This window comes from Pelophylax lessonae (assembly GCF_965119305.1).
Source record: "Pelophylax lessonae genome assembly, chromosome: 6".
In the NCBI taxonomy this organism is placed as follows: Eukaryota; Metazoa; Chordata; class Amphibia; order Anura; family Ranidae; genus Pelophylax; species Pelophylax lessonae.
This window is the reverse complement of record NC_138773.1, coordinates 206,298,042-206,319,093: the sequence shown is the minus strand read 5'-3', so window position 1 is coordinate 206,319,093 and position 21,052 is coordinate 206,298,042. Positions and strand designations below refer to the sequence as shown.

Sequence of the window (21,052 nt, the reverse complement as noted above, 5' to 3'; positions counted from 1 at the left end):
TATAACCACTTCAACAATATCTCTCTGGAAGCTTCACTCACAAAAAAAAAAAACAGTTTTAGCTACATATAGTCATTTTTCATTTGTTTCTTTCACCGAGTGGATACAAAATAAAGATGAATGGGCTTTGTAACTTTTGAAAAAATATTCCATATTTTGACAGTCCAGTCAAGGATCTGCCATGTGTATAATATGAACTGTATCATTGTATCCACATTTAAATAATACCCACTCTGATTTACCACCTTCTTAGACAAACATTTTCAAGCAAAGGTTGTACTTGATTAGTTGAGAAAATATTATGTAAGCATTTGTGTAATTTTTTCCTTTTAGAGTGTACAACGTTTCAACAGTAATAACTATGTATAAATTATATTCTTTATTCAAATCAGCCTTTATTAAAGAGGCAAGATATAAATACAATTAGAAATCATGTCATTTTACCCGTATAAGTACAAAGCAGCAGGTTAAGCAGATGGATCCAGAGAAATGTAAGTGGTCAATGACACGAAATGTTGTACCATTATATCGCTTTTATTTTTATAATTTTGTCAGCCAGAAGAATAGAAAGAGAAAAAAGATTAAAAAAAACAAAACAAAAACGGGGGGGGGGGGGTCTTAGGATAGGACACTGAGTATTTTCCCAGATGCCTGCTGAAATATATAATGGCTTAATGATATATTTTTTTTACATTTTCTATCATCCAGCTCAATTTCATCCTGTTCCTGAACACAGTACGGGTCCTTGCAACAAAAATTTGGGAGTCAAATGCAGTTGGTTATGATGCAAGGAGACAATACAGGTAGGAATATTTCATAATTATTATAGAAACAAATGAACATTACAGGGCGTATTTATAAAGCAGTGAATCTGATATTCACCAAACACTAAAGCCCCGTACACACGTACCGATCGTCGGCATACAAACGTCGGTGGACGAAGGATCTGCCGATTGTACGCGTGTTAGTATGGTGCCTCCGACAGATGTCTGCGCACAATCCGCGGACAAAAGTCTTTCTTGCAAACATGAAAATATTTGTATGCCGACACCAGAACGGACGATTGTTCGCCTGTCAGTACGCAATTCTGCCGACACACAGCTACAAATCCCAACACGCATGATCAAACCAAATGAGTTCCCGGAAGAATTTTCTCTAGTAAACTCAACATTTTATTCAGAAAGAACTTTCGGCTCGCGGAAGTCCAAGAAATAGGTGAAATGCGGAGCACATGCTCATCTTGATAAATGTGAGAAGAAGGAAGATGCTGCTCATAATGCCATACTTTTCTAATAAAAAGGCATGTGTTCTGTTATGATGAAGATAATGTTTGTCTATTCTATCTGTTCTATCAAATTTTAGAATTAAATAATTTGAACTCTTCACCATTATTTTTGTATTTTCACACCAAAGATCTAACTATTGATATGACCCTTTATTCTTTTATGAATTAATGTCTAAAACATATTTTTCAGGTTATGCACAATATTAAACATGTTAACAAATTCAGATAGGCCATTTTTTATTTTCAATTTTCTTTATTTTTTGGATCTCAGCAAAAAAAAAAAAAAGCAAACATCAATACTTTCCGTATAATAAACTAAACATAAAAAAGGTCCATTTGGACAAAATTAAACTAGAAACTGGCAAACAGGGGTAAAGTAAATAATAGGGGGTTACAAAAATTAAAGTTGGTGATAGCTATAATCAGGTTGCCATGAGGGCAGGTTTGGATCCTGCTGGCCATATTGCCACTGGCCATGTGGCATTTGGCGAGGTGGTGGGTGTTGTGGAGGTGGAGGTGGAGGTGGAGGTGGAGGGCACGGGTGCTCCTGGCATGCATGGCTGTGCTCATTAAGTATGCCGTTTTCAGCGTTTTGCAGCACATCCAGAATAATTTTTCTGGCATACTGACACTGCCTGAGGTCCACCTTATCCAGGATTTTGGCAGTCATATTCCCGAAGGACTCATTTGCCTCCGGTTTCCTACGGAGGGCTATGGTGGCCTCCTGTATGAATTCATCTGTGATGTCGTCTATGTGTTTCCTCTTTTGCCTCCGTTTGGCAGGAGGAGGTGGTGGTGGAAAGAGTTCCGCAGGCTCCTCAGGCTCCACAGGCTCCCCAGGCTCCTGGCTGCAACCTGGCTCCTCCTCAGTGACACTTCCCTGTTGATGAAATGAACAATTGATTAGAATGTTATAGTGTATATAAAAAGTCATGTTTGTTATATTATTGTGAACAAATAGCAGACTTTACATACAGTGGCATATCTAGGGTCTCCAGTGCCCTTGTTGAGGAGCTGTATTTGGCAACAACCCCCCCCCCCCCAAGATCAATGGAAAACTGTAACCCACCCCCCCAAAAAAAAATTAAAGGGCATTAAAAGTTTCTAATTTGCCCCTTGTTTGCCCAGTGTAGAGCTCTCTAGTGGGCAATCATTGTCTCAGGTGTGAAAAAGAAAGAGAGGGTTGAGAGATAGAGAGAGGGAGAGAAAGAGGGGGTGTGAGAGAGAGAGGAGGGGGTTGCAGAGAGAGAGGGGCCTGAACTTGCAGAGGGCTTGATGTAGGGCATTGAGGGTGAAGCAGTGCAGGGAAACAGGAATAAGGAAGCCACCTGCCTTGCTGACCCAGAGTGAGAGACCAGAGACATGGAAGCAAGGATGGATGTATCATTTGCAGGAGCTGTTAGTTTTGTATTAAAAAAGGTTGAGCCAGAGGAATGCTGAGGCTACAGCAGTGTTTCTAAGGATCAGAGGTGTGCTGGGGATGCAGCAGTGTTTGTAAGACCGGAGGGGTGCTGGGGATGCAGTGAGAGGCAGTCTCAGTCTCCTGGTCTTTTGGCTCAGCTGCTCTCAATGTTTTACACCTGCATGAAGCAGCTCTCAATGTTTTACACCTGCATGAAGCAGCTCTCAATGTTTTACACCTGCATGAATCCGCCTGCAAACTGGGGGTTCTGGGGTGTGCAGGCTGAGTGGATTGTTAAAATAAACAATAAAACAATGCCAATGTTTTTGTGACCCACCCCCCTTGGCCTGCGCCCCTGGCGGTTGCCTGTCATGCCAACCCCTTGCTATGCCCGTTTACCTAAAGGGTCAATTATGGTTTAGCTTATAATTTTGTTACATGATTACATTTTAGCAGACAATATATTGTGAAATGCCATACCTGAGTAAAACTCTCCTCCAGGAAATCCTCATCCTGGCTTGGATCTACCGACACTGAGCCCTCTGCCGATGTAGAAGGCAGTGTAGAAATTGACGGCCTGGATTCCAAGGTGTCTGCCAGGAACCGCATGTTATCATAGTACCACAGCCGTGGTACATGTACATTCCGTGCCCCTGCTCCAGACTGGGTGGACTCCTCTATTTTTTTTAACTCCCGCCTGTAGGCAGTACGAATACTGTTTATTTTTTTGCGTATATACTCAAAATTTGCCCCAGGATAGACGGGCTTGTAGAAGGCCACCAAATGTTCCATGGCCTGTTTTCGGAGTTTTCGATTTTTATAATCCGCGGACTTCACTTGCCACAAACACGGCAGTTGCCTGAACTCATCAATAAAACTTATTAAAAAGTTGTGGGTGGTGAAATTGTCCACCATATTGCAGGACAGTATATGCCTGCAAGACACAAAACAACACAAAACATATTAAAATAGCATGTATTTTGGCACATAATAAAGATATTCCTAATAAAAGCTGTATAGGGCCCAAAACACACACTTTCTATTAAAAGAGTCGTACCTTTGTTTGTGGGGAAAAGTCGTGATTCGCCGCTCGATCGTGCTCCAACTCTCGATATGTCCGCTAGCGAATCGTCGGCCGAACGATCTGGCGTCCTTTAAATACAGCGCAGGCGTCAACTCCTCCTCCAGTGGCGGGCTTGTGCAGGGGTGTGTACGTGCCGAAGATCAGGCCTACATGCGACACTCACACCTGAGGCAGTGGAATAATAATTGTTTAATTAGGAACCATGTCTCAACAATCTGGGAGCTCAATTAGTGGGGGCCGAAGTGATTGGGCCACCCGAAAATCAAGGGCTACACCCATGTCAAAGCCAGAAATGGTGGAGATGGTCTCCATTTTAGAAAAAATGGATTACGATGGAAAGTTGGCAAATTACGAGCGGCCCAATGCCAGGAAAGATGGCATCATGGACAAGGTGGTGGCCTGTTTGGTCAGAAAATTCGGTGTCGAGCGATCGAAAGATCAGATTAGGAAACGATGGTCTGACCTCAAACACCGTGAGCAGGATCAGCTTTCCCAAATCCATCGGATTTTGAAAAAAAGTAAGTTTTATTTTTTCTTTATTTTTTTAATCATGCAATATGTTTTTTATAATTTTGTGTATGTTGTATTAACATGTCTAGATTATAATGTCTATGTAAAAAGTTAGATTACTCATTTTAGTTGTCATGTCGTGATTTGATCGATCTATTGTTGATGTTTTAGTATATGACATTAAAAGTCAGGAAGCCATAGTGAAAAATATATGTATTGTGTTGCAACGAACGTTCTTTCCTGCACGAATCTTCTCAGCAAACATTCCTATTAATCACAGATTATTATTCAAACCTTTAAATAGGAGAAAAACGTAAACTCCGTGCCAAACAGTGGGAAAGGAGGAGGAGAGGTTTGGCAGCTCCATCTGCAGTGGAGGAAGAAGAGGAGGACATGGGCACAGAAGGTGGCACAGATTCCACTAAAGGTAATTGGTTCCTATGCACTGTCAAACATTAATGTACCATATTTTTCGTAGATAACCATGTACATGTCTTCATATTTGTTACTAAAAGAGCTATCAAGCAGGGCACCATGTCCTAACAAATGTACCTCTTGTGACTTTTATGATATGGCCAATGTTTTGTATTATGTAGATGAAGACATTATGCCGGAAATAATCCTGGTGGAGCCTACAAGTGACCAGACACCAGAGCAACAAGAAGGTTGGTAGTCACAGATTTTTGTGTAGTGGGATCATAGAAATATGTGTATTTGCAATGATTGTTTAACCTTATATTCTTGTATTCCCTTACAAATTTACATTGCAGATGTTGCATCATGCCAGGATGTGGCATCCCCAGCCAGGTCAGAAGCCCGATCTCCTGGCAACGTGCCAAGCAGCATGGAAGCCAGTTCAGAAACTGTGGAGGAACCAGGACCAAGTGTCCAAGAGCCAATTGTGTGCCCACGTAGGTTTTTTCAGAATGATTTTTATCAGTGTTATTTTTAGCCTCCAATTTACAACACTAGTTCCCTATGGGAGCCTCTTTATTTGAATGGAAGTCGCACCGTAAGTCGGATCAGGATGCTCTGACTTGCGGGGCCACTTGCGTTGTGAAGATTTTTGAGGGGGAACTACACCAAAAAATTGAAGAACCCACCGTGGGTGTCCCCCCAAGTTCACAACCAGGCCTTTTGTGTGTGGTATTGAGTTTGAGGGTATGCCCACAACAAAAAGACAGCGTGGGTTACCCCCAAAACCCCTACCAGACCCTTATACAAGCATGCAGCTTGTCAGGCCAGGAAAGAGAACGAGCAAGCGGACCAAACACCCCCTGGACCACAGCAGGACACATGCCCTCAACATGGGGGGGTTTTGTTGCTTTGGGCCAGGGGGCCTCTGCACCGCACACCCAAAAGCACCTTACTCCCATGTAGAGGAGGACAAGAGCCTCATCCCCACAACCCTGTCTGGTGGTTTTGGGGGGTCATGCGGCCAGGGGGTTCCTAGGACTTTGGAAGCAACCTTTAACAAAGGGTGGCCCCCAGATCCCAGACCCCAATCACTATGTGAATGGGTATGGGGTACATAGTACCCCTACACATTAACCACATAAATGGAAGTGTATGTGAATAACGACAGGAGACGTTTATGAAATGTTCTTAAAGATCTTCATCCGGTCTTCTCCACTCTGCTCTTTGGATCTTCTCCTCTCCAGTCTTCTGCTGTCCAATCTTCTGCTCTTATGTTGTCTGCTCTTTTGCCCTAGGCTCTTCTTCTTCCTCCTGTCCTCCTCCAATGCTGTTGCCGTGCATTCTGCCCGTCTCTGGTCTCTGCATCTTAATATATATACATTACAACCATGCCCTCACAATGACGTCATCATGCGTTCACACCCCTAATGAATATATAGTAAGCTCAGGAGACCGGCAGAATCATCAGCAACAGCATTGGAAGAGGTCAGGAGGAAGATGAAGAGCCTAGGGCAAAAGAGCATAAGAACAGGGTAGGTATTAACTCGAGAGGAATTTAAAGATTACCTGCACACCAAATGTTTCTATATTATGACCTCATGTAGGTGATTCACATTGACTCCGTTGTATTTTATTTTCCAGATCATGTATTACACACTTGCACATTGGCCAAATTGACCCGTGAGGCTCTTCAATGCTGCTCAGACCTCGAGCAAATAAAAGAGACTGCAACGGCATTGCAAGGAAAGATGCGTGATTTTGTGGACATGCTTGCCAAATTTTAAAAATAATTATTATAAAATTTTTTACAGTTTGTATTGGGATGTTCCCATTTTTATATAATATTTTAGGCCAGTTTTATGACACTCAGATGTTAAAGAGTGTACCCAAGTTTGGGAAAAGCACTTTCCAACACCCTAACCCTAACCCTAACCCTAACCCTAACCCTAACCCTAACCCTAACCCTAACCCTAACCCTAACCCTAACCCTGTGAATGTTTGATACTAAAACATTTTTACATTCAACAATGTGTGTTCAATTCTTTATTAGACTTTCGTTGGGGGGTCGAGGTCTAAAGCTGTGTAAAGAAGCACTAAATGTATGATGGCTGTCCTATTCACATACTTACATGTTAATGAAAGCATTTTGGACACTGCCATATGCAAGTTGCTGGAGGTGTCAATGAAATGTTAAAGATACCCCCAGTTTTAACGCATATCACAGTGCGATCTGACATTTCACACAGGATCGGAGCACACAAGTTTGAACGACTGTGCGATCCTATCCTGATGCGGCTGAATAAATGCATCATGTGCGACTTTTGTGCGAGTGCAGTGCGAATTGAGCCATACAAACTGTATAGCTGATTTTCGCATGAACATCTGATCGCATGTAATAAAGGAGCAGTGCGCTACGATATTACATGCCATCAGATGTGCAGTGTGAATTGAGACATACACTTTGTATGGCTACATTCGCACTGAACACGCATACAAGTCGCACATGACCCTTTATTTCTGATGTATCTGGATTGGATCGCACAGTGCTTAACACTTGTGGAATACAATCCTGTGGAAAAAGTAAGTGGCGGGTCACCCTTATGCAATGCTGGAAGGCTGCAAAGTCGCAGACTTCCCGCATCGCATAAGTGTGACTCAACACTCAAGGTACTAGCAGTCCTAGGATTCAATATGGCATTGATATTGCCAGTAGCAATCAGTGTAGGGAGATCAGTGTAATCTATAGTGTATTGCTTGTTCGTTGCTCTAGTTCACTTTCCATTACCTGTATATATATAACACTTTGAGATGAACAATGATCAAGTTTCACATAACACTGACATATCCTAACATTGGTGGGCAGTGAGAAGGATGTCATAAATGAACACAACATAACAGGTGTAGGTACTTTGTTAATACCCTAATGTATTATCTGAAATATATAGTATGGGCAACTTCTGGACAATGAACACCAATATAAGGTGACATTAGATGAACCTTGGGTGTGACCTAGTTCTCAATGTGACAGGGTTTGTGTACATTTTGTGGGGTGCAGAAGGCCCTTGTATTTACACCACTGGCTAAAAAATAACACATGGCCATCATCACTTTGGATCAGCTGGTGAGAGACTACAGTCAAGAAACACACTGATGAATGTATTAACCCTTCCAAAGTCACACATATATAACACATGATTAACCCAAATAATTGTGTTTGGCATATGTGCCCAAATGATTATAATCCACAATACAGAATCATTGCAATTTTTGTTTAATGTGTTGAAAAATAATATATCTCTGACATTTATCTTGTGTGTCCAATCTTTAACAAGATTAATGTGTTTGTGACAGTGATTGCTGCCAGGACACAGCTCCTCTCCCCACGAAATAGTCCAGATATTCCTGGCGGATCTGACGGGCCCTGTGTGATGCCAATGCTGACCGTCCAACTTCCATTGACGTCATGGACTCCACTTGGTTAGAAGGTTGGGCCTCTCCACTTGTACCTGGCATAGCAGGGTCAGTATCCAGTTGCTGCAAGACATAATTTTGTGCATTCCTGCGTAGGAAGTTGTGCAAAATGCAGCAACACAAGACCACATTATCCACTTTGTACAGTGCCAGGTTTATGGACGTCAGGAATATCCGGAACCGGTTGGCCATTATCCCGAAGGCATTCTCCACAACTCTGCGAGCTCTGGACAACCGGTAGTTGTAAATCCTTTGGTCTGGGGTGAGGTTCCTCTGAGGGTAGGGCTTCATGAGATGCTCCCCAAGCGCAAAAGCCTCATCTGCGATAAACACAAAGCTCATACCCTCAACAGTTTGCTCCCTGGATGGCAGGTTCAGAGTGCCGTTCTTTAGACGACGAGCGAACTCCGTCTGATCAATAACTCCCCCATCCGAATTGCGGCCATTTTTGCCAATATCCAAAAAAATAAACTCATAGTTTGCATTAACTATGGCTAGCATGACTATACTAAAAAAACCTTTATAATTATAATAAAATGTGCCGGAATTCGGAGGGGGGACAATGCGGACGTGCTTCCCATCAATAGCACCCCCACAATTGGGAAAATTCCACTTCTCCAGAAATTGATCAGAAATCTCCAGCCATTGCTCTGCGTTTGAAGGAAACTGTGGGGAAAAAATAAAAAAAAAAAAAAAAAAATTAGTGCTTGAGCACATCACATTATTAATTACACACACAGTTGTCTGTTAAATGCTTATGCAACTTGCTAAAAAAATATACAACAGGAAGGCAAAGGTTTGGATATGGGGATGTAACATCTACATACATTTATTTTCAACCTCCTATTGTTCTTATATTGTAAAGGGCCATACACACTAGAAGATTCTCTGAAGACTTTTTCGTGCAGATTTAACTTTTCTATGTAGTGCAAGGGCCTACCAGATTGCATAGGATTTGAAAGTGTTTGTTGGACCTCATATTATTTGGTTTTGGTAAATCGGAAGGATAAATTGTTCTGACAATCTTCTAGTGTGTATGGCCCATTATACTCACCAGCTAGAGCTGAGATTTACAAACTACGGCCCTCCAGCTGTTGCAGAACTACACATCCCATGAGGCCTTGTAATTCTCTCACATTCACAGACATGACTAGGCATGATGGAAATTGAAGTTCGTGAACAACTGGTGGGCCATAGTTTGAAGACCTCTGAACTTGAGCTTTGGTATATGCTGACTTTGAGATTTAGCATGTGGGTGGGGGGATGGGTAAGTAAAACTGGGCATTTATACATCAATTAGGGCTTGTGGTCAGTGAAGGTTTTAACATCATTACATAAACATACAGAATCATAGGTGGGAATGGATGGACTGATGTATTTTAGATAAATCATTAACTAGGTACTAAAACATTGGCCAAGGAATAATTGTTTGAGGGAAAGCAATAAAATGACCCAAATTCAAAATACTGTTAACAGGCAATGCGTTTAGGGACACATAGGAGAGAATGGTGGGGTGGTTAGTGGGTAATTTTACAAATGGTTAAAGATAATCTACATCTTTACTACTATGTGCATGCGGACAGAGGGTAGTTTACAAATAATGGCCTGTGTCAATTGCTGTACATCCAAAAACATCATAATTCAGGTGAAACTAGTAATACATGTAATGTAAAAAATAAAACATACCTTGATATAGTCCTTCTGCAAGACCTTGATGATGGCAGAGCAGGTCTCAGGGATGATGACTCCAAGTGCTTGGGGGGAGATGCCTGTGGTGAACTTCAGATCCTGCAGGCTTCTCCCTGTTGCAAGATACCTCAACGTCGCAATTAACCTTTGCTCAGGAGTAATTGCAAGCCGCATACAAGTATCCTGCTTCAGAATATAGGGGGACACCAGGGCAAGAAGACGGTAAAAGATGGGATCCGTCATCCTCAAATAATTCCTGAAGTCATCAGGATTATTTTCCTGGAGCTCCCTCAGCAAGGACATATGAGAAAATTGATCACGGTTAAGCAACCAATTTTTCGTCCAGGAGGTCCGCTTCTTCTTCCTATTGCTCGTACGTCGTCTCAGAGCCAAAACTCCAACACTAACGACAGCAACGGACGAATTCACGGTCGCCATAATAAATTCTCGAACGATGTCTCGGAAAATAGCGAAATGTCGTCAACCAAACAAATGCTACCGAAATCAGCGCGAGATGCCCAGAAGGGTCACGGCCAAACACTCACTTCCTCTTTTGTAGCGGCGAACGTGCGTGGAACGTACTGACGTCATTTTCTGTCGGAAGACAAATGTCCTGGGCAAGTTTGGAGCACTTTTCAACAGACAAACAACAAACACACCAGCCGCGAACATTTGTAGGACGTTCCGTCGGCCGACGATCGGTACGTGTGTACGGGGCTTAAGGCTAGGTTCACATTAGTACAAGTCAGGAATGCGTGCATAATTGCACGTTTTTCTAACATGCCCAAAAACATGTTGCCTTTTAAGAGACGCATGGCAGCGCCATTAATTCTTAAAATGAATGGCACTCCCATTAACATGCTAACACTTGTGTTTTTGTGTGCCAAAGCACATAGTGCCAGAGCAACATGCAATTCAGTGCAGCAGGATTTTGGAAAAGGGTCAGGGACTTATTTTCTGCTATCTTGCGCATAGGGCAGCTCACTGAAATGACTCACCCACGCTCCAGTCCGCGCAGTAACGTGAACCAAGCCCAAATTGCAAGTGAGTCTTCCTGGCGTAGAGTGACTAATTCACCACCAGCGAATGTTCAGTGAAAGTCACACTAACTGCTTTTTTAAATATTTATAATTTTCAACGTATTTTCAATTGATACAATTTGTTTGTTCAACAAACATATGCTTATTTTACTTTCTAAATGTAGTACAGCATTAAGAGCCGTTCCACACTAGCGCGACTTGTCAGGCGACTTGTCAGCCTGACAAGTCACGCTCCCTCGTGGTCCATTGACCGCTACAGGTCCCTTTTTAATAGGAGCGACACAAGTCGCTCCGACTTAGAAAAAGGGTCCTGTACTACTTCGGGGCGACCTCGGAGCGACTTGCATAGACTTCCATAGACTTCCATTATGTGAAGTCCCTGCAAGTCGCTCCAAAGTTGTGGTGCATGGTAATGCACAAGTCGCCCCCAGAGTAGTAAGCAGTCGTGTCGCCATAGTGTGAACTGAGCCTTACTCTGCTCAATAAACATGTATGTAAATATAACAATTTAAGGTTGCAGCTGCACAAGGTAGAAGTAGGCGATGCCAATGTTTATTTCTCTCCTACAATATCCACCTAATTAGAGTTCTCAGCATCAAACAGGGGTCTTTTTTCTTGCCAACCTCAACTTTAATAAAAAATTTAGTTACCAGTATTTGCATGGAAGGTAAAGATACTGTCATCAATAACCCTTTTATGATTGGGCATTATTAATGCTTAGGAACCCAGGCCAAATTTGGCAGCATCACTATAGTATATGATTTATTCGCTAACCTTAAAAAGTTTTTACACTGTTTAGGAACCGATATGTATTATAAACTTACAAATAAGCAAAAATGTGGAAAAATGAATATTTCATCCCAATAGCCTATAATACACTAAAAATGGTATAATCTATACTCTCTCTCTCTCTCTCTCTATATATATATATATATATATATATATATATATATATATATATATATATATATATATAACTGTACACAAATGTAATGGTTTCCAGGTTTACAAGATTCAATACATTTATAAAATCCAGGTTAGGTTGTAGGAAATATTGAGCTACACACTGAGTTTGCAATTTCATTGTATAACATTTAGTAGATTTACCAACAATTATGGTCTGCCTGATGGGCTATAAATAAAATGGATGGCTTAGGTACATCCTCACAATTCATACTTGTTAGCAAGTATAAAGGAGATTGCATAGTGATTTTATGATCAGACTGTAACCTTTCAGGTTGCCATTATTCTGTTGATACAGTAAATGTAAATGATCAGCAGATTGACTTATACAATAGCCTATAGTCCTTTCTAAATCAACTACAGTGTGTGTGTGTGTGATTGTATACAATGTTAAATGCACCAGTGACTATCAAGTGACTAAAACATTCTCCAATGCATGGAGCAATTAGTGGTTGATTTGCTAAAGGCAAATAGACTGTTCACTTTGCAAGGGAACTTGCCCCATAGCTTAGTGATTGAGGTGAAGCTCCGCTGACTTCCATCATCCAATCATGTGCAAGCAAAACTTTATTTTGTTTGTTTTTCTTATACCTAAATGGGTATTCTTTGAGAAGTGAAGTTTTACTACATTTACTGACCTCTAGGGGAAATACTTTTGCAAAGTACAGTTTTCATTGTAAAGTGAACAGTCTATTTTAGTGTTAACACAGCTAGAAGATCTTACCACATTTTTGCAATTACGGTTTCTTTAATAAAATATTTGAACATGGAATGCTGTCGGACACCATTGACCACATAAAACAATGGCCATATAAGGTCAATGACATCACCAGGGATTCCCTGGAGGCTTTTATTTACAAACATAAGTTGCAGTGAAAGAATTGTCGTTTAGCGGCAAGAGGTTTTTTGGTCACTTTTGTTGAAGTACAACCTATGCTTGCACGACTTCATGTGCAGGTTTAAAGGATGGGCTCACCTTTTTAACATGTTACACCAGTATTTAGGGTTTAACATGTAATATGTTCAAGCAGACCCACCTCTCCCCCTTAGCCACCCCCCTTCCCTATGACAGCCGAAGGAAGTTCCTCTCCACCGCAGCCGCTTTTACATTTAAAATTGATCTGTGAATGAATAAACTACAAGCCTCGTCTGACTCAGCAGCATGTAGTTTTAATGGACTGAGAGCATGCTGATCTGTACACTCGTAGTCCATTCACACTTTCTACAGCTCTAAAACTGACAGCCCATATAGATGTATGGGCACACATCTGTAGGCAGTGTCTTCGGGAGCCTGACATTGCACCTGCAATCTACTGATCGTGGGTGCAATGCTCTGCAGATTTCTGTAAAAAATATTACATGCACAATTTTTTACCTGCAAAAATATGTGCATTTACTTTTTCTTCAGCAGGGGAAACTTAGCCTTTAAAGGGTAAATCCACTTTCACGGGGAAAAAAACTGTGAATAAAGAAAAAATACAGCGTATTCAATTACAACACAAGTCATATTGTAATTGAATGTTATTAAAAATTTCCTTTCCTTTTCAATCTGCAGCGCTGTAATTTTCTGAAAATCCAACGCAATATGACTACCTGGAGGTGTTCTGTACACAGAATGTGTACTGACCACACCCCAGAAACATAATTTCCTGCTCGTGTAATTGGCTCACAACTTTTTCCCAGAAGTCTGCTTAAGATACAAGTCAGATATCAGGCATTCCCTGCAACAAAAATGTCATTTTTGGTGGGATACTAGCAATAGGAACATGTCTAAAGGGATGCAGAATCAGCAGATTTCCTGATTAGTGTTCTGCAGCTTCACAGCTGATTGATAATTATGAAACCACTACCATCAGACCCACTCAGCACAGAGGAACAAACAACGATTTCTTCAGAATAACAAAAGATAGGAATCTGCAACAAATGTTATTAAAATCCTTGCAGTGCACATAGATCACCCAGAGGAGAATGTATTTTTCTCAACAAAAGTGGAGTTATGCTTTAAGGCAGGGATCTCCAAACTACGGCCCTCCAGCTGTTGTGGAATTACACGTCCTGTGAGGAATTGTAAAACTCTGTCGTTCGCAGACTTGACTAGGCATGATGGGAATTGTAGTTCCTGAACTGGAGGGCCATAGTTTTGGGACCCCTGCTTTAAGGTATTCCCCAGGAATTGATTATTTTGATTTTGTCCTTTAAGTCATATTAAACCTAATCCGTGATAAACTTTCTGTTATTTATTCATGTATTTTTGCATTGGAAGATGTCTTCCATGACAATGCCCAGCTACCCATAACTTTTTTACCCAAACTTGCGTAGTGACCTTGAAAAGGCCAGAAAATGTTGCAAGATTTGTTTCCATAGACTTCAATGGGGTAAAAGCACTATGTTTGGGGTTTGCAGATTTTTTTTTTTTTACTTACAGTCTTTTTATTAAAGGTTATCAAAAAGTTGCAAACATACATGACAATACAACTAATGTGTCAATGAACAGGGAGGAGACAAACAAAAGATAGTTATAGAGTGGTACAAATGGTTTCCACTAGTGGAGCTACCCTCCCAAGGGGAGTATAGCCTACATAAAAAGAACATATCAATCAAGTTTATAAGCACGAGATTTCACCCAGGCCCTTCTGCCAGACATAGGAGAAGAACCAGAGGAACCATTCACAAAGAATCAGTTGCAAAACATACTGTCCAGGGGGTCCCTGCCAACCAGGTGAAAGACCGGCCAGGATTGCAAATAAAAAAGAAAGAGAAAACAAAGTTTTTCTTAAATGTTCTTCAGGGGCAATCTAATGCTGGAAAGAGGACCTACTCAGGGAGTGAACCTTCCGAAAACCACCCCTATACTTAGAGCCCCTTACGGGGATAGGTTAAAACCATGAGAGGAACCTTCTGTACCCCTCCAGAAACATTAGAAATGGTCATCTGGAGGAAAGTAGAATAGGGAGGCCCAGCCAAGTCAGCGGCCAATGCGAACCATGTATCAAACAGAGAGAGAGAGGAAAGCAAAAGAGGAGAAAGGGAGAAAAGAAAGGAGAGGAAAATATGGGAGAAAGTCACCAAAGAGGGAGATATCAGTGCCCATCCCTTTGGTTAGGGTCAAAGGGGGTTATTTATATATTTGGCCCAGGCAGGCTGTCTACATGGTTTAGGAGTTTGTCTATGGGAATATTTGACCATTCTTCTAGAAACGCATTTGTGAGGTCAGGCACTGATGTTGGACAAGAAGGCCTGGCTTGCAGTGTCCCCTCTAATTCATCCCAAAGTTGTTCTATCGTGTTAAGGTCAGGACAGGCCAGTCAAGTTCCTCCACTCAAAACACACTCATTCATGTATTTATGGACCTTGCTTTGTGCAGTGGCCCAAATCATTTGGTGGAAGGGGGGTTATGGTGTGGGGTTGCTTTTCAGGGGTTGGGCTTGACCCCTTAGTTTCTGTGAAGGGAACTCTTAAGGCATTAGCATACCAAGACATTTTGGACAATTTCATGCTCCCAATCTTGTGGAAGCAGTTTGGGGATGGCCCCTTCCTGTTCCAACATGACTATGCACTAGTGCAAAAAGCAAGTTTCATAAAGACATGGATGAGCGAGTTTGGGGTGGAGGAATTTGATTGGCCTGACCTCAACCTAATAGAACACCCTTGGGATGAAATAGAGCGGAGACTGCCATCCAGGCCTTCTCATCCACATCAGTGCCTGATCTCACAAATGTGCTTCTGGAAGAATGGTCAAACATTCCCATAGACACACTCCTAAACCTTGTGGATAACCTGCCTGAGCGAAATATTTGAATAACCTCCTTTGACCCTAACCAAAGGGCTGGGCACTGATATCTCCCTCTTTGGTGACTTCCTCCCATATTTTCCTCTCTTTTCTTTCCTCCCTTTCTCCTCTTTTGCTTTCCTCTCTCTTTTTTTTATACATGGTTTGCATTGGCCGCTGACTTGGCTGGGCCTCCCATTTCTACTTTCCTCCAGATGATCATTTCTAATGTGTCTGGAGGGGTACAGAAGGTTCCTCTCATGGTTTTAACCTATGCCCATAAGGGGCTCTAAGTATAGGGGTAGTTAGCCTTTCCAGAAGAGTTGGAACTGTTATAGCTGTAAAGGGTGGGCCAACTCAATATTGAACCCTGCAGACTAAAACTGGGATGCCTTTAAAGTTCAAGTGTGTGTAAAGGCAGGCGTCCCAATACTTTTGGTAATATAGTGTATATACATATTTATAAAATATATCTCCCATATGTTCCAATAAATAATTGTTTTTAAATATACTCAGATAAAATCCACATTTCCGTTGTCTTGTTTATTTAAGTATCAAGATGTGTATTCAATGCATTTCTTGGGTCAATGCCTGCTCATTCAGGAAAGGATAGGAAGTATGTATTGGTAATACAGATTAAATCATATTCTTACAATGCAAAACTAATGTTTTTCAGTAATTCCTGTCGTTCGATGAGGATAGTTGAAACATACATTATGAATAGCAGAGATATACAGACATATTCGTGTACAAACTAAAAGCACGATGACATCCGTGGTGGCAAATAGCTAACATTTCCATCATGTAACCACAGAAGAAGGGCCTGAACAAAATCCATAAAGGGGTGGATAAAGTGTGGGGTCCCCACACTGCAAGCTGTAAGGCAGGAGCACCACTGTATAATAAATGATGCTCACCTACGGACATTGGGCAGTGTATGGGCAGCAGGCCTTTGGCAGCAAGAACTCTACCTTGTAACAATAAGCAAAAAGCATGTAAATATTACCCACTTGCTTACTGCCAACAGTACATTTACTGCTGTTGGGAGGCTCACCCAGGCACCTCAATGTATGGGTACGTCACGCCGAACTTCCGGGCTCATAGGCGCACATGCATGCTCCCTTTCTTTTGTGCTGTGGTTCAACACAGCATGAGTTCATCAGCAGGATCGCAGCTAATTATTTTAGCGGTGAGCCTGCTGATTGCTGTGGCCAATTACAGCACAGATCTGTGAGTGTTAGTGAACACAACCCAGATCTAGCTGTTTTTCTCCCCGATTTCACTTACCACTCAGAGCTGAAATCAGGAAGAAAAGCCAGTGAGAAAAGCAAGTGAGTAAAAGCAGTACACTTGTAAGGCCCATAGTTAACCCTTTGATTGTCCTCCTGATCATCTACATCACCCAGTCAGCGTCATTAGTACAGTGACAGTGTACAGTATTATCACTGATCACTGCTCTAGTGTCACTAGCAACATCAGATAGCATCAGTTAGAGTCAGTTAGTGCCCCCCTGAGTCAGTGTCAGTTAGCGACATTGCCCGGTTGCCCGCCACACTATCACAGTTACACCATACTGTAAGTTGCTGATCATCGCCATTGCTAGTATAGTTTACATCCAGGTCCGTATCCCAGTCTCAGGTAAAGCTGAACTAGTATCCCCAATAGTAGTGTGTCCCCAAAAACACAGTGTTATCAGGATCAGCCCTGATCACTGCCAATACTTGTGAGATGTAGTGGACTACATTTTTTGGCCTAAAAAATGTATGAAGAAATTCGATTTTATTGGATATGTTTTATAATAGAAAGTAGAAAAAAAATTTCATTTCTTTTTTTTTTTAATTTTCTGTCTTTTTTCGTTTATATAAAAACTTTTTTAAAACATAAAAAAAAACAGTGATGATCACATATCACCAAAATAAAGCTCTGTATGTGTAAAAAAATGATATAAACCTAATTTGGGTACAGTGTTGCATGACTGAGCAATTGCTAGTTAAGCAGTGCTGAATAGCAAAAGATGGTTTGGCCATGAAGGGGCTAAAACCAGGTGAAGGTCAAGTTGTTAATCAATCAACAAACTTTCTTTATAAACTATTACATTCAATAATTTTCTCTCTGATCATTTACTTATAATTAGTGTTGTTCTTATATCATGTTGTGTATATTATCTTGCCTTATATTTTTCTACAAAGAATTAGCAGTTCGGATCACATTGCTGTCTCCAGCCATCGGAAACTATAGGAACGGCTTATAACAAATGGCATCATACAATGATTGTTTAATTTCAATCTCTAGGATACAACAGTCCCAATCCCTCCTTCATGGTCCACATGGACCCGATTTAAGCCCCGTACACATGCACAGATCGTCGTCATACAAATGTTCGTCTTTTCTCCCCGGGATGTCGGTGTCTGTTGAAAAGTGCAAAGACAGCACAAGGACAGCACAAGAATTTTGTCCGCAGACTTCAGCTGACTGCAGAAGTGATGTCATGTAATGGTTAACTTTCCCTGTGTTTTTTATTTTCTGAGCATGCCCAGTCTTGCAAATCTGCGGTCTGTCGGCTGATTTCTGTACTGACAGGCGAACAATCGTCCGTTCTGGTGTCCGCAGACAAAAATTTTCATGTTTGCAAGAAAGACTCTTGTCCGCGGATTGTGTGCAGACAGCTGTCGGAGGCACCATACTAACACGCGTACAATCGGCAGATCTTTCGTCCGCCGACGTTTGTATGACGACGATCTGTGCGTGTGTACGGGGCTTTAGGGAAAACATTTTACACAGCTTTTATTATGGTGCCAAGCAGCATGTCCACCAATAGCTGGCAATGAGTTACCAGTTTGTATTGCAAACGTATCATAAATACCTTGCCAGACACATTATTTAATCTTTTCCCACATAGAAACTTTCACATGTGCAGACACACATATTGACGATCCCAGTGATTTGGCAATTAGCACAGTGTATTGTTTTGTGTGTCTTACCTTTTGGGGGTCTATGAGATTTTCCTTGCATAATATATTTGCAATGTGAACATGATCAACATATACATTTGCCAAAATGACAACAAAGATCTCCATTACCTTCACTGCAGAAGTGGCTTTGTACTCATGAGTCTCTAAGTAATTGATTTCTGTTATAATCTTGCCTTTGATACATTTTTGCATATGTGCATACTGTAAGTCTTTATACCTCCTACATTTTTCTCCAGGATGGTCTGTTGAATATAACATTTGCCACCCATTCTTTAGGTGGCTGTTTTTGTAGCTCCATTTTGTTTAATGTTCAATTTTTGGTGTGAATTATTTTGACTGCTTATACATACATTTATTTAATAAACAGTTACTGGCCACTTTATTAGGTACACCTTGCTAGTACCGGGTTGGACCCCCTTTTGCCTTCAGACCTGCTTTAATTCATCATGGCATAGATTCAACAAGGTGTTGAAAGGTGTTGGAAACATTCTTTAGAGATTTTGGTCCATATTGACATGATAGCATCACGCGGTTGTAGCAGATTTGTCGGCTGCACATCCATGATGCACACCACATCCCTAAGGTGCTCTATTGGATTGAGATCTGGTGACTGTGGAGGCAATTGGAGTACAGTGACCTCATTGTCATGGTCAGTGGTGAGATGATTTGAGCTTTGTGACATGGTACATTATTCTGCTGGAAGGAGCAGTCAGAAGATGGGTACACTGTAGTCATAAAGGGATGGACATGGTCAGCAACAATACTTAGGTAGGCTGTGGAGTTTAACCACTTGCCGACCGCCGCAAGTAGATATACTGCGGTGGTCAGCTCCTCACAGGCAAAGTGACGTACCCCCCCACGGACCCGATGTCCGCTGGTCACTCTGCGATCGTCGCTGCAGAGGGAGAAAGTCAGGTGGCTAGTGTAAACAAGCCGCCTGTCATTCTCCCCTGTGTAGAAACACTGATCATACGGTTCTACTATGTAGGACCGTTGATCATTGTTCCTACAGCTCAAGCCACAGCCAATCACAGTTAGAATCACGCCCCTAGGGACACACACAGCCCCTCCCTCTCAAATAAAGTTAACCCCTTCACTACCAGTGTATTTTTACAGTAACAGTGCATATGTATAGCACTGATTACTGCAGTTATGTCACTGGTAACCCCAAAAGTGTCAAAAATGTCAGTCAAGGGTCCGATCTGTCCGCCGCAATGTCGCAGTACCGCAAAAAAAATTGCAGATCGCCGCCATTACGCGTTAAAAAAAAAAAACAACAAAAATGACAAAAATCTTTCCCTTTGTTAGTAAACGCGATAACTTTTGCGCAAACCAATCAAAATATGCTTTTTGCGATTTTTTTTACCAAACATATGTAGCATAAAACAAATTGGCCGAAAATGTTAAAAAATTTTGATTTTTACATTTTTTTGGGGGGGAATTTCATATAAAAAAATGTGAAAAATATTGTTATTTTTGCAAAATTTACGCTCTTTTTTTGTTTATAGCGCATGATCAAAAAATCGCACAGGTGATCAAATACCACCAAAAGAAAGCTCTGTTTGTGGGGAAAAATTTGCTTAGGTACAGCGTCGCATGACCACGCAATTGTCCGTTAAAGTCACGCAGTGCCGAATCGCAAAATACCCCCTGGTCAGGAAGGGGGTCAAATCTTCCGGGGCTTAAGTGGTTAAACAATGCTCAATTGGTACTAAGGAGCCCAAAGTGTGCCAAGAAAATACCCCAAAACCATTACACCACCACCACCAGACTGAACCAATGATACAAGGCAGGATGGATCCATGCTTTCATGTTGTTTACGCCAAATTCTGACCCTACCATCTGAATGTCGCAGCTGAAATTGAGACTCATCAGACCAGGCAACGTTTTTGCAATCTTCTATTGTCCAATTTTGGTGAGCCTGTGTGAATTGTAACCTCAGTTTCCTGTTTTTAGCTGACAGGAGTGGAACCCAGTGTGGTCTTCTGCTGCTGTAGCCCATCTGCTTTAAGGTTCGATGTGTTGTGTGTTTAGATATGGTATTCTGCATACCTTGGTTGTAACGAGTGGTCATTTGAGTTACTGTTGCCTTTCTATAATCTCAAACCAGTCTGCCCAGTCTCCTCTAACATCAACAAGGCGTTTTCCTCCACACAACTGCCACTCACTAGATACTTTCCATTTTTTAGACCTCTCTGCGTAAACCTTAGAGATGGTTGTGCGTGAAAATCCCAGTAGATCAGCAGTTTCTGAAATACTCAGACCAGCCCGTCTGGCATCAACAACCATGCCACGTTTAACCACTTACCGCAAAATGACGTAGGGGTACGTTGGCTGACTTTGCAGTGTTATACCGGGGTGATGCCTCTAGCTAGAGGCACCATCCCGGTACCGTGGTTTAGAGCCGGCGTTCGGCTTTCCGTCGGTAATGACCAATGCAGTTCGGGAGC

At 41.6% G+C, this 21,052-nt stretch overlaps 1 protein-coding gene across 1 annotated transcript in view; it reads left to right on the top strand.

Moving 5' to 3' along the window:
- Positions 1–21,052, top strand: part of PTH2R (parathyroid hormone 2 receptor) — a 473,569-nt gene that overhangs the window by 400,244 nt on the left and 52,273 nt on the right. Inside the window, exon 10 of the mRNA XM_082261344.1 lies at positions 709–803. Within this exon, the coding sequence (XP_082117470.1) occupies positions 709–803 (95 nt within the window). The remainder of the gene's footprint in view (positions 1–708; positions 804–21,052) is intronic.